The sequence below is a fragment of the Phaethon aethereus genome, assembly GCF_964289735.1.
Source record: "Phaethon aethereus genome assembly, chromosome: 3".
NCBI lineage: Eukaryota > Metazoa > Chordata > Aves > Phaethontiformes > Phaethontidae > Phaethon > Phaethon aethereus.
The window spans coordinates 33658749-33670079 of NC_138576.1; the positions used below are offsets into that span (position 1 = coordinate 33658749).

Below are 11331 nucleotides of genomic sequence, written 5' to 3' on the forward strand. Positions count from 1 at the left end.
GCACTCAATTCCCTCATCCAGATCATCAATAAAGATATTGAATAAGACCGGCCCCAGAACCGAGCCCTGGGGAACACCGCTTGTGACCGGCCGCCAGCCGGATTTAATGCCGTTCACCACAACTCTCTGGGCTCAGCCATCCAGCCAGTTCCTCACCCAGCGAAGAGTAAACCCGTTTAAGCCACGAGCCGCCAGTTTCTCCAGGAGAATGCTGTGGGAGACACTGTCAAAGGCTTTACTAAAGTCCAGGTAGACAACGTCCACAGCCTTTCCCTCATCCACTAGGCAGGTCACCTGGTCATAGAAGGAGATCAGGTTGGTCAAGCAGGACCTGCCTTTCATGAACCCATGCTGGCTGGGCCTGATCCTTTGGTTGTCCTGCAGATGCCCTGTGAGCACTCTCAAGACCAACCGCTCCATAATCTTCCCTGGTACAGAGGTCAGGCTGACAGGCCTGTAGTTCCCAGGATCCTCCTTCCGGCCTTTCTTGTAGACGGGCGTCACATTGGCAAGCCTCCAGTCTTCTGGGACCTCTCCTGTTAACCAGCACTGCTGATAGATGATGGAGAGTGGCTTGGCAAGCTCCTCCGCCAGCTCTCTCAGTACTCTCGGGTGGATCTCATCAGGCCCCATAGACTTGTGGGTGTCCAGGTGGCTTAGCATGTCCTTGACTGCTTCCTCCTGGATTATGAGGAGTACATTGTGCTCTCCATCCCCATCTTCCAGCTCAGGGGGCTGAATACCCTGCGGATACCTGGACTGGCTATTAAAGACTGAGGCGAGGAAGGCATTAAGTACCTCAGCCTTGTCCTCGTCCTTGGAGACAATGTTCCCCGCCATATCCAGTAGGGGATGGAGATTCTCCTTGCCTCTCTTTTTGTTGTTAATATATTTGTAGAAGCATTTTTTATTATCCTTTACGACTGTGGCCAGACTGAGCTCTAGCTGGGCTTTTGCCTTTCTAATTTTGTCCCTGTTTGACCTAACGAGATCCTTGTACTCTTCGTGAGTTGCCTGCCCCTTCTTCCAGAGGTGATAAACTCTCCTCTTTTCCCTGAGTCCCAGCAAAATCTCCCTGTTCAGCCAGGCCGGTCGCCTTCCCCGCCAGCTCTTCTTACGGCACATGGGGACCACCTGCTCCTGCGCCTTTAAGATTTCCTTCTGGAAGACTGTCCAGCCTTCCTGGACCCCTTTGTCCTTCAGGACTGTCTCCCAAGGGACTCTCTCAACCAGTGACCTGAACAGGCCAAAGTCTGCCCTCCGGAAGTCCATGATAGCAGTTTTGCTGACCCCTCTCCTTACTTCCCTCACAACCGAGAATTCTATCATGTCGTGGTCGCTAAGCCCAAGATGGCCTCCGACCACCACATCTCTCACCAGTCCTTCTCTGTTTGTAAACAGCAGGTCCAGTAAGGCATCTCCCCTGGTGGGCTCACTCACCAGCTGTGTCAGGAAGTTATCCTCCACACACTCCAGGAACCTCCTAGACTGTTTCCTCTCTGCCGTGTTAAACTTCCAGCAGATGTCCGGTAGGTTGAAGTCCCCCAGAAGAACAAGGGCCAGCGAATGCGAGACCTCCGCCAGTCGCTTATAGAATGTCTCATCCGTCTCTTCATCCTGGTTGGGTGGCCTGTAACAGACTCCCAGCAGGATGTCTGCCTCATTGGCCTTCCCCCTCATCCTTACCCACAAGCACTCTACTTGGTCTTCACAATCTTCGATTTCTATGCAATCAAAACACTCCCTAACATACAGAGCCACCCCACCGCCTCTCCTTCCCTGCCTATCCCTTCGGAAGAGCTTATAGCCATCCATTGCAGCACTCCAGTCATGAGAAGCATCCCACCATGTTTCTGTGATGGCAACTATGTCATAGCTGTCGCGCTGCACAATGGCTTCCAGCTCCTCCTGTTTGGTGCCCATGCTGCGTGCATTGGTGTAGATGCACCTGAGCTGGGCTATCGATTTCAACTCTGACACATTGAACCTACCCCTAGGCTCAACTCTAGTGAGCCCGGTTTTAGCCCCTCCCCCCTCCAATTCTAGTTTAAAGCCCTCTCAATGAGGCCTGCCAGCTCATGAGCAAGAATCCTTTTGCCCCTCGGCGTCAGTTGCACTCCATCAGCTGCGAGTAGGCCCGGTGCCGTATAAACCGCCCCGTGGTCAAAAAACCCAAAATTCTGACGACGGCACCAGCCCCTGAGCCACGTGTTGATCAGATGTGCTTTCCTGTTCCTTTCAGCGTTCTTCCCCGTCACTGAAGGGATTGACGAAAACACTACCTGTGCTCCCGCTCCATTGACCAGTCGCCCCAGTGCTCTCAAGTCCTTTTTGACTGCCTTTGGGCTTCTTAGGGCAACCTCATCATTGCCAACCTGCATGACCAACAGCGGGTAGTAATCAGTGGGCCGAACCAGACCAGGGAGTTTCCTGGTGATGTCTCTCACCCAGGCCCCAGGGAGGCAGCAGACTTCCCTGTGAGTTGGGTCTGGTCGACATATTGGGCCCTCTGTACCCCTTAGGAGGGAGTCACCTACAACAATCACCCTCCTCTTTTTCTTAACTAAGGACGTCTTGATGCGTGGGGCTCGTTGACTCACCCTAGGCACCCCCTCGGACGGACCTTCGTCAGGGTCCTCATGTTCCTGAGCCCCATACCTGATGCGTAAGGGCAGCTGGGACGGTGAGGGAGGCCAGGAGGGAATTCGCCGACCTCTCTGAGGAGGGACCTGCTTCCATTTCCCCTCATCTCTTAGGTCCTCTCCTTCTGCCCGGCAGCAAGAGGACAGGGGATCTCTTGCTGCTTGTGGAGCCTCCACCAGCTGCCCCTGCCTCAGGGCCGCCAGGGTGTGGCTCCATCAATCTATCTCCCTCTCACACTCCCTAATGCTCCTCAGCCTCTCCACTTCCTCTTTCAGCTCTGCTACCAGGCTGAGCAGGTCGCTGACCTAGTCGCACCGCACGCGGGTAGTGTCCCCGTCAGTCTCTGGTACAACCGACAGGCTCAGGCACTCTTTGCAGCCGGATACTTGGACAGCCGCGAGCCTGAGCGGGAGCTCCATCTGTGTCGCCACAGTCTTTCTGGCCCCGGTTTTCAGCCGAGTGGCGACCATGGCTGAGCCTCCTCTGGGAGGCCGATGGCCACTTGTACTGTACCCCGCCCGCACGCCTCCCCTGCACGCCCTGCCCGCGCTAACTGCCGCGCAAACTAACACGCTACACCCTCCTGACGTGCCACGCCCTGTTTGCCCGCCCTGTTTGCCGCGCTCCCGGGGGCTGCTCTTGTAAGGCGAGGGGTTTTGGCCGCCGCCGCCCTGGGCCCCGCCCACGCTGAGTCAGAGCTGCCGCTCGTTAGGAGCCCGCTCCGCCGGCCGGGGGTCGGAGGGGGAAGCTGGGGCACCCTCTCGCTCCCTGTGCTGCCGCCTTCGCGGTTTGGCCGCGTCGGGAAGGCTCCCCCGGCGCGATCCTTCGCTCCGTAGCCCTTCGCCTCGGTGGCTTCCAATAACGACTTCTCAGCTAACACCCTTCTAGTACAAAAAAACCTGACATGTCTAGTGGTTCTGTATTTTGAGCAGCTACACAATTAATTTCTCCCAAGACACAAAAAAAAAATCTTAACAGTATGGTCTGCAAAATCTCCCATTAAACAGATACTACTCTTTGAACCATTAAGGGGGCAACTGTCTTTTAATGGCTCAGGCAAACACCCAAGGTCTGTGAGGTGTTCAGTCTAACTGGACTGAAGGAAATGTCACTGGCTCTTAACTTCATATAGTAGCAGGAATCCACACGTTTCAAAAAAAAGGTTCGCATCACCTCCCTTTGCCTTCTGCTGCATCAACAATAGAATAAAAAAAGCCAGTGTGATAACAATAACGCCCTTGTTTCAAACAATCTTCCTGCCACAAGCCAGCATCAGTTATGTTTTAAATATTTATGAGACTTGTAGGTGAGACTCAGTCTTGGGTTCCAGCAGCAATCTTAAGTCTTTAACTTAGGAACAGAAAACCTCACCCTAAGTACTCATTATAAATCAAACAAGCTTTCAGATCAAACAGATCCAATCTATCTGGAGGTATCTGAAGTCCTTTGCACAACTTAACGCACTGTCAGTGCAAACAGCCAAAGTCTTCAAGATAAAAGTGGTGCTGGTGAATATTATCAGGACTTGTCTTACAAGGTTCTTTTGATTAGTACTAGACCCAAAAGCCTGCTTTCTTACTTAACAGCACTAAGAGTCAAAGTAATCCCAGCCTCCAGAAAAGGTGTTGTTGCAACGAATTCTACTGTGCATAGGAATAATGGCCACCCAAGCCCATGTACCACTGCTCCTTTCCTAAGGAGCTACACAACTACTACACAAAACCTTCTAATACCACAACTACTTAATTCACTCACTATAAAAAGCTTTAACATAATATTTGATAAGTCTCACAAAATATGGTGAGAGCCACCAAAAGGTACCAAATGCCACAAGCCACTTGTTTACAGTAAAGAATGACATACTGTTTATACATCTTTCAGGTTAATAGTCCTATAGAAATGGACAAAACCTCAAGTTTAACAAAGGCTGACCACGGTATAGTATGTGGCCCCCTTGCCAAGGAAGGTACCTCAGAACACATGATGAGCTATACAACACTTTTAAATGAATTCATCCAGAAAGAAGCATCATTTTGACAGCCTTCATAGAAGGGTAATCTGCCTGCGTACTACACTTCAGACCTTTAAGCCAATCCTTGTAGCCAGTACATACACCATGGCTTGCCACTGAACACACAATTCACAGTAAGTACTTTGAACCTTTAGACTATGCCTTCAATTTAACCTCTGCTATTAGTAGCAGACTCAGGGAGAAGCATGTTCGAGTCTGTTCACAGGAAAACCTCAAGAACACCTACAAGTTGATAGTAGGGTCAGATGCATTAAAAAAACTGGAAGTCCCCACACAGTACCTCCTCCTTGTAAGCTGAGCACCCTCGACTTTCTCATCTCTCTCACACCAACACTGGGGATTACAGCTGGGAGGTAGAGAAAAGAGGACGTATAGCAAAAAAAATTGTTTACCTCAGATCTGGATAACTGCCACTACTCTTTTGGCATAAGCTCTGAAATCATGCAGTTGGAAAGGTTTTCTGATTAACTAATGATTTATCTACAGAGATTGTTATCCACATCTGCTACCTGGATCAGCCTCAAAAATTCACTGAGAAGAATAATCTAGTGAAGACTTAACTCACTCCAGCTATCCAAAACAAAGGATCCGTGCCAGAGTCATAGTCCTTCAGATCCCAGCGTCAGATATAGGGCCTTGGAAGTACTGGGTATGAAAGAATGGTCCAGAGGAAGGGGAGCAGTCTCTTGGAAATATTCTGAACCCAATCCAGTCTGTCTTACTTGTGAAGCAGTAGCAGAAGAGAAGCACACATTACCCAGGACAGTGTTAAAAGCTTTAACAACTCATGAAGATATCACATTAAGATGCTGTCAATCTCCTAATTTGACATTATTCCTAAATTGAAATTACCAAATCAATAAAAGTATGTGTTTATGTATAGGTTTGTATGTTCTGACTGACTTCAGATCCACTCACCATTATCAGGAAGGCCATGTTAATATTTCTATATCACAATTTCAATGCTTGTGTTGGATCAAATGCATTAATATCAGAAGATCTCATGTGTTTGCTGCAAAGCTATAAACTCATTCAGCTGTACTTTAAAAAGATAAGGAAGAATTCTTCTGCAAGGCAGTATGGTGCAATTTTACTTCAACAGGCCATCAGCAGCATCTACAAACATTAGGCACTACGCAGGACCAAGACACCTCAGAAGCATAGGCAAAGGTACTTTAAAGATATAAAAGCTTTACCACAAGCATGAAAGCTTGATTTCAGGTAGTTTTTTTAAAAAATCTACCCATCATATCACAGCATGTGGCCATTAACAATGAAATCTAGCTCAAAAACAATAGTATTTTAAGTATAGTAATTTTCCTTCTATTAATCATGCTTCCTTGAAGAAGACTGTAGTGACTGCATGACCATTTTTGGCCTCCTACTCTCCTCACAGGTTTGTTTTTCAAATCAGGGAATGCATACATTAACAAAACAGGCCTCCTTTGCAACAGGAGGTTTTCCTTAGTCCCAAGCAGATGTGCATATTTCAGCTGGGCCTTGTTACACCATTATTATTTCACTCCCTGGTCAGGCTCAGTATTGTTCTCATTGACCTGCTAGCATCATGACATATGAAAGGTCTCTTCCACCTTCTATATCCATTTTAATGCTGAACAAACAAGGTCCGAAGACACAAACTTTTAACAATAACACTGAACAGCTTAATTTATTCTGTATTACCACTGAGCAATAAACACAACAAACATCACATCACAACTCAATTCTAAAGGCTTCTTATGACTTTCATTTACATGAGCACCAGCCAAGAAGCACTGTATCAGCTGCAAGCTCATTCTGAGGTTTCATCAAGGACCTTCAGGGCCTAAGTTTCCCTTTAGAAGTAGGGCTGGAAGGGAATACAGTCTTTGCATCTAGTGTGCAGGCATTTGCAGGCCTGCCCACTCTTCCATTTGTTTCAGGATCATCTCTTTTACTATAGATCCAGATAAGCTCCAAACCAAACTAATCTGTTATTCAGATTACTAACATGCTCCAGTTTCACCTGCTTTTAATGGTAGTATCCTCACAAAGACTCTGGGTCACTACCTTCAAGAACCTCCTTGAAAACTAAAAAGGCCAATGCTTTAAGCATTAGGAGGAACTCTTACTTACAGTGATGCTTAGAGCAGACTACAGTGAATACTCGTCTCATCAAGAACTCATTTAGCACAGCAACCCCCTACAGTTTAAGTTCATAAAAACAGTAGTTCAGTTAAGGGAATATCAGCCAAGAAGAGATACTACTGTATTTCCTCCCCCAAGGGTTTTTCCAGCTTTCCCTCTTGTTGAAAAAAAGCTTATTAACTCAGGATTTACATTATAGGAAGATTAACACAGTAAAGTTTTGTAAGTCTAAATGTTTCAGTACCAGAATAAGAGAATGCTGGTAAAAGAGACAATCAAAGCAACCTTAAACCGCAAATGGGCAATATAGTCTAGTTTTGAACAAAGGGGCAACAAATTCCATTTTACAATGCCCCATTATGTAATAAAAAACAACATATCTGAGACTGATTTGTATCTTCAGGATGGTATATGCACTCCTTTTAGCACAACAGGAGGAATGAACGTTTGAAAATGAACAGAATATCAAAAACAAAAGGAAAACCGAAATCCAGTTCGAATTACAACACTAAGCTCAGTGTTGTATTCACAGTACTAATTCCCAGCTTTCCAAAACACTTGTGCACTAGAACAGGTATTAGCATTGGTTTCAAACACTCTTGACAACCCACGAACATCCTCTTTCAACACAAGTGCTTCTTTTAAAGAGGCAAAGTAACATTTGTAAAAGTCCATACCTTAAATGTACCATTTTGATTTTTCATGTACGAAACCAAGAAGATGTCCACTGGTAGTAGCGCCGACGAAATAAGAGCAACTGCCAACGCAAAGATAGCTGTTATGGTAGAAATCACTTCACTTTCCCGCCGACTCTGATACTTGCGCACATAAACCCAGCAGAAAGTTAGAATAGCCTGAAATACACGGGGAAAGATAGTTACGAGTTGTGTAATGAGGATGTCAGAAATCAGGTACTGCTATTAGACCCTGTACCTCGGTACTGATGACTGGCATAGCCTCAACACACTTTTCACCGAGCCCTAAGCATCGCTGTTATATTCACCACGCACAATTCGCTCTTTGTACCTGGCCGAGGACAGCCTGAGCGACAACCAGGGCAGCACTCGCAGCAGGCTAAAACACACACGGGCAGCGCCGATCACCCAGGCAGGAAGGCACGATAGCCCCGCACCCTCCGCTCTGGGCTCTGCTGGGCCCCACGGCACCGCCGCCGCCCCCGGGGGAGCGCTCGCAGCCGGGCTCCGGGAAGCCCGGGGCTGGAAGAGCGAGGGGCCGAGGAAGGAGGAGCGGCCGGCCCGGCCAGGGCTAGCGGACGGGAAGGTGGGGATCCCGCCAGGAGGGGAGGAAGGGGAGCGTGGCTGGGGCAGCGGCGCCCCGGCGGCGGGAGAGCCGCCTCTCACCAGCAGCGCCAGGCCGAAGAGGCACCATCCCGTCAGCAGCTCGGAGGCCGCCGCCGCCATCTTCGCTTCCGTCACCGACGGCATACCCGCCCCCCTGAGGCGGGGACTTTTAACGGGGCGGGCCTCACGTCACCATGGGGACCGTGCCTAAACAACTGCCCGGCGCGCCGCGCAGTGTGACATCATGCGCCGGTGACGGTGACAGCTTTCACTTTAGTTAGCAGTTGGCGGCTCCTGTCCCGGCCTGACGTGTCCCGCTACCGGCGCGGCAATCAGCAGTGAGGGGCTGGTAGCCAGGGGCTCGCCACGCAGGGCGTCCGCCGCGTTAATTTGTGGCGCGAGAAAGGCGCGGCCGGAGGGGAAAGGTGGCGGGAGCCGGCAGCGCGCTGCCGGGAGTCTCCCGCGACCGAGCGCAGCGGTCGGGGTCCAGGACCGCAACAGGGTGATCCCCCGCGCCCCGCTGGGTGAGCGAAGCCGGGGGCCGCTGCCCGGTGTCCTCGCCCCTAGCTCCCACGTGGGCCTCGTCTGTCCCGCTCCTCCCGGGGCCAGGAGGCAGAGGCAGAGCAACGCTCGGCCCCTGGGGACTCCTGTTTAATGAGCAGCGGCAGTTTAAAAAGGGGACTTGGGGGAAGATAAAGGATGCGCTAAGAGGTCTCGAGCGCTTTCAACTTTTTGATTGATGCTTTTCTCCGTTAAAGTACCTAAAATATTTTCCTATGTCACGTACAGCTTCCCGAAGCGGGCTTCGTTGGCGTCTCATTCCCATCCGGACACATGCGGAGAGGTTTTTGCGGGGGACGGGGGAGGGGGGAGTGGGCAGCGTGCGACGGCAGTGGTGCGCACGAGGTCGGGCAGGCGGAGCCGTGAGAGCGGGACTGTCATCCGGCGGAGGGCGGAGCCTCAGTCTGGTGAGCGTGAGGGCGGCGCTCACGAGGTAAGCGCGGCTGGCGGCCAGAGGGAAACGGCGGCCTGGGGTGTGAGGCCAGGCCAGGCCAGGCCAGGCCAGGCAGCGCACCCTGATGCCTTTGCCCTGGGCTTGACTTTACTGCGATGGCACTGAGGAGCGAAGGGCGGGGTGCGGTGTCGCAGGCAGGCTCGTACCATCGAGGCTGGTAGGCAGCCTCACCCTCGAGCAGCCCCTGCCTCTGGGAGGCTTTCAAGTGGCGTGAGGTACCTGCCAGTTAAGCGGCGGGTTGCTGGAGGAGGCTCGGAGCCTACGGAGGGGGGACGTGGGGTGGCGGTGCTGGGCCGCCACGGCCTGTGAGGGCAGTAGGGGACGGGAGCGGCAGGTGGTGGTGCACGTGGCCTTGGGGCGGGATCATGGTCTGGCAAGAAGCCCTGCCTCAGTGCGGGGACGCTAACAGCTGGTGTGAGGGCGACCTTGGGGAGGGCTTAGGTGGTGCTCAGGGGAGCTCGTAGCCTTGAAAGCATGGATGTGGTGGCAGGGGAGTGGGAGAGGCTCAACTTAAAGGTGCTGACACCTGTCTTAGCCTTTAATCTGTTGTGAGGGCTTTGTGCGGGTCAGGTGCAGTGGAGTCTGCAGGAGTGCCCACGGGGGTAGGTTGGGAGCCTTGTTCCGGAGCATAGGCTGGTGTGCTGGGTTTCTGTTTGGTGTGCAGGTGGCTCAGGGGTGAAAACGTGCACGAGCTTTGATAGTTCATCAGCCTTGGTACAACGGGTTCACAGAGGTGCAGGAAGGGACCTGCCAGTGTACAGGAGTGGCCACATTCTTATCCTGAAACAGTAGATACTTTTGCTATGTTTCTACTTGCTGTGAGAGCAAAGGTACCCATGAGCCAAGTACGAGGCTGTTGAGATTCAGGCTGTTTTGTGAGAAGAGACTGTTTGGGGCAGGAGTAGCTTGGCCCTGAAGTACCAATCTTCCGGTTGCTGTGAGGCCAGTATGAGTGACAGGAGCTTGTGGTGGCAACAGTGCTCATGAACTAAGTGTAAGGTCAGGTGAGAGCTAGGACTTCTCCTGGGCTCATAGCCTTGAGAGAAGGCATCTGTTGGTGAAGGAATTGCGAGCGCCTCACCCCAGACTGTTTTTTGCCTTTGCTGAGCCTTAATTTATTATGAGGGCTATATATGAGGCAGTAGTGTGTGGTGGTGCTTGTGAGCACCGGGAACCTGAGATGTGTGCTCAGGTGGACTTGTTTTCTCAGGAGAAGGTATCTGGTGGTGTGTGTGGTGGAGCAACTTTGCCATGAAGTAGCTAACATCTTTTCTGGACTCAGTTTGCAGTGAAAGTGTTGTGATGGCACTCACAAGCTATATGTGGGGTGGTTGGGAGTGGCAGGAGTTTAGATGGGCTTGCAGCTTTGCAAGGAGGGACCTGTGGTTCGGAGGACAAGAGGGTTGGAAGCTTCCCGTCAGAGCAGTGGACACATGCTGTATTTCTCTGTTTGTCGTCAGGGCAGTGTGGAGGGCACTGGCGTGTGGCAGCATTCATGAACCAAGTGATAATGAGTTGAGGAGGGTTCTGGAGAGCTTGTAAACCTTGCAGGTAGGTGCTTGTTGAGGGAAATGTTCTTTGCAGGGGCAGATACCTGTACCATTGTGTTAACTTACTGTGAGGGCAGTGGAGTTGGAAGCAAAGTGCGGTGGTTATTCACAAGCTGCTTAGATGGTTGGTCATGGGTGCAGGTTTTAGGTGAGCTTGTAGCATTGCAAGAAAGGGTCTGCTGATGGAGAAATGGTGGTGTTTGGGAGGCTCATTCTGGAGGGGCAGATGCTTGCGCTGGGGTTCCGTTTGGTGTGAGGGCGCAGGCAGCAGGCAGGTGGCTGTGCAGTGGCTGTGGTGCTGAAGTGAACCAAGTGAAGGACCATTCATGTCAATGCAGGTGGGCTCGTAGCCTGATGAAAATAGCAGGAGATATTATATAACTCTAATTAGTTATAGGTCAGTAAGCAGATAACTATCGTGTGTACATCCTCTTAGATTTTTTAATGTATTACTATTAATGTGTGTGTATGATCTCCACCATAGAAAATATTTCCCTGGATGTCATTACTATGAAATATGTATGTTATAATTCAAAATTACCCTAGAACCCATAAAGAATTAAAAACTTAAAGAACGGCATTAAAAAATAACTATTTCCAGGTAGGAAGGGAAGTGATTTGCCCTTGGAGTATATAAAGATTTTATGTTTCATATGGCACTCC

At 50.5% G+C, this 11331-nt stretch overlaps 1 protein-coding gene across 1 annotated transcript in view; it reads right to left on the bottom strand.

The window, feature by feature from the left end:
* LMBRD1 (LMBR1 domain containing 1) overlaps positions 1-8247 on the bottom strand; it is a gene marked incomplete at both ends in the record, with an annotated part of 94842 nt that extends 86595 nt beyond the window's left edge. The window contains 2 exons of the mRNA XM_081997867.1: positions 7480-7656; positions 8164-8247. Of these exons, the coding sequence (XP_081853993.1) occupies positions 7480-7656; positions 8164-8247 (261 nt within the window). The remainder of the gene's footprint in view (positions 1-7479; positions 7657-8163) is intronic.
* Positions 8248-11331: the final 3084 nt, after the last annotated feature.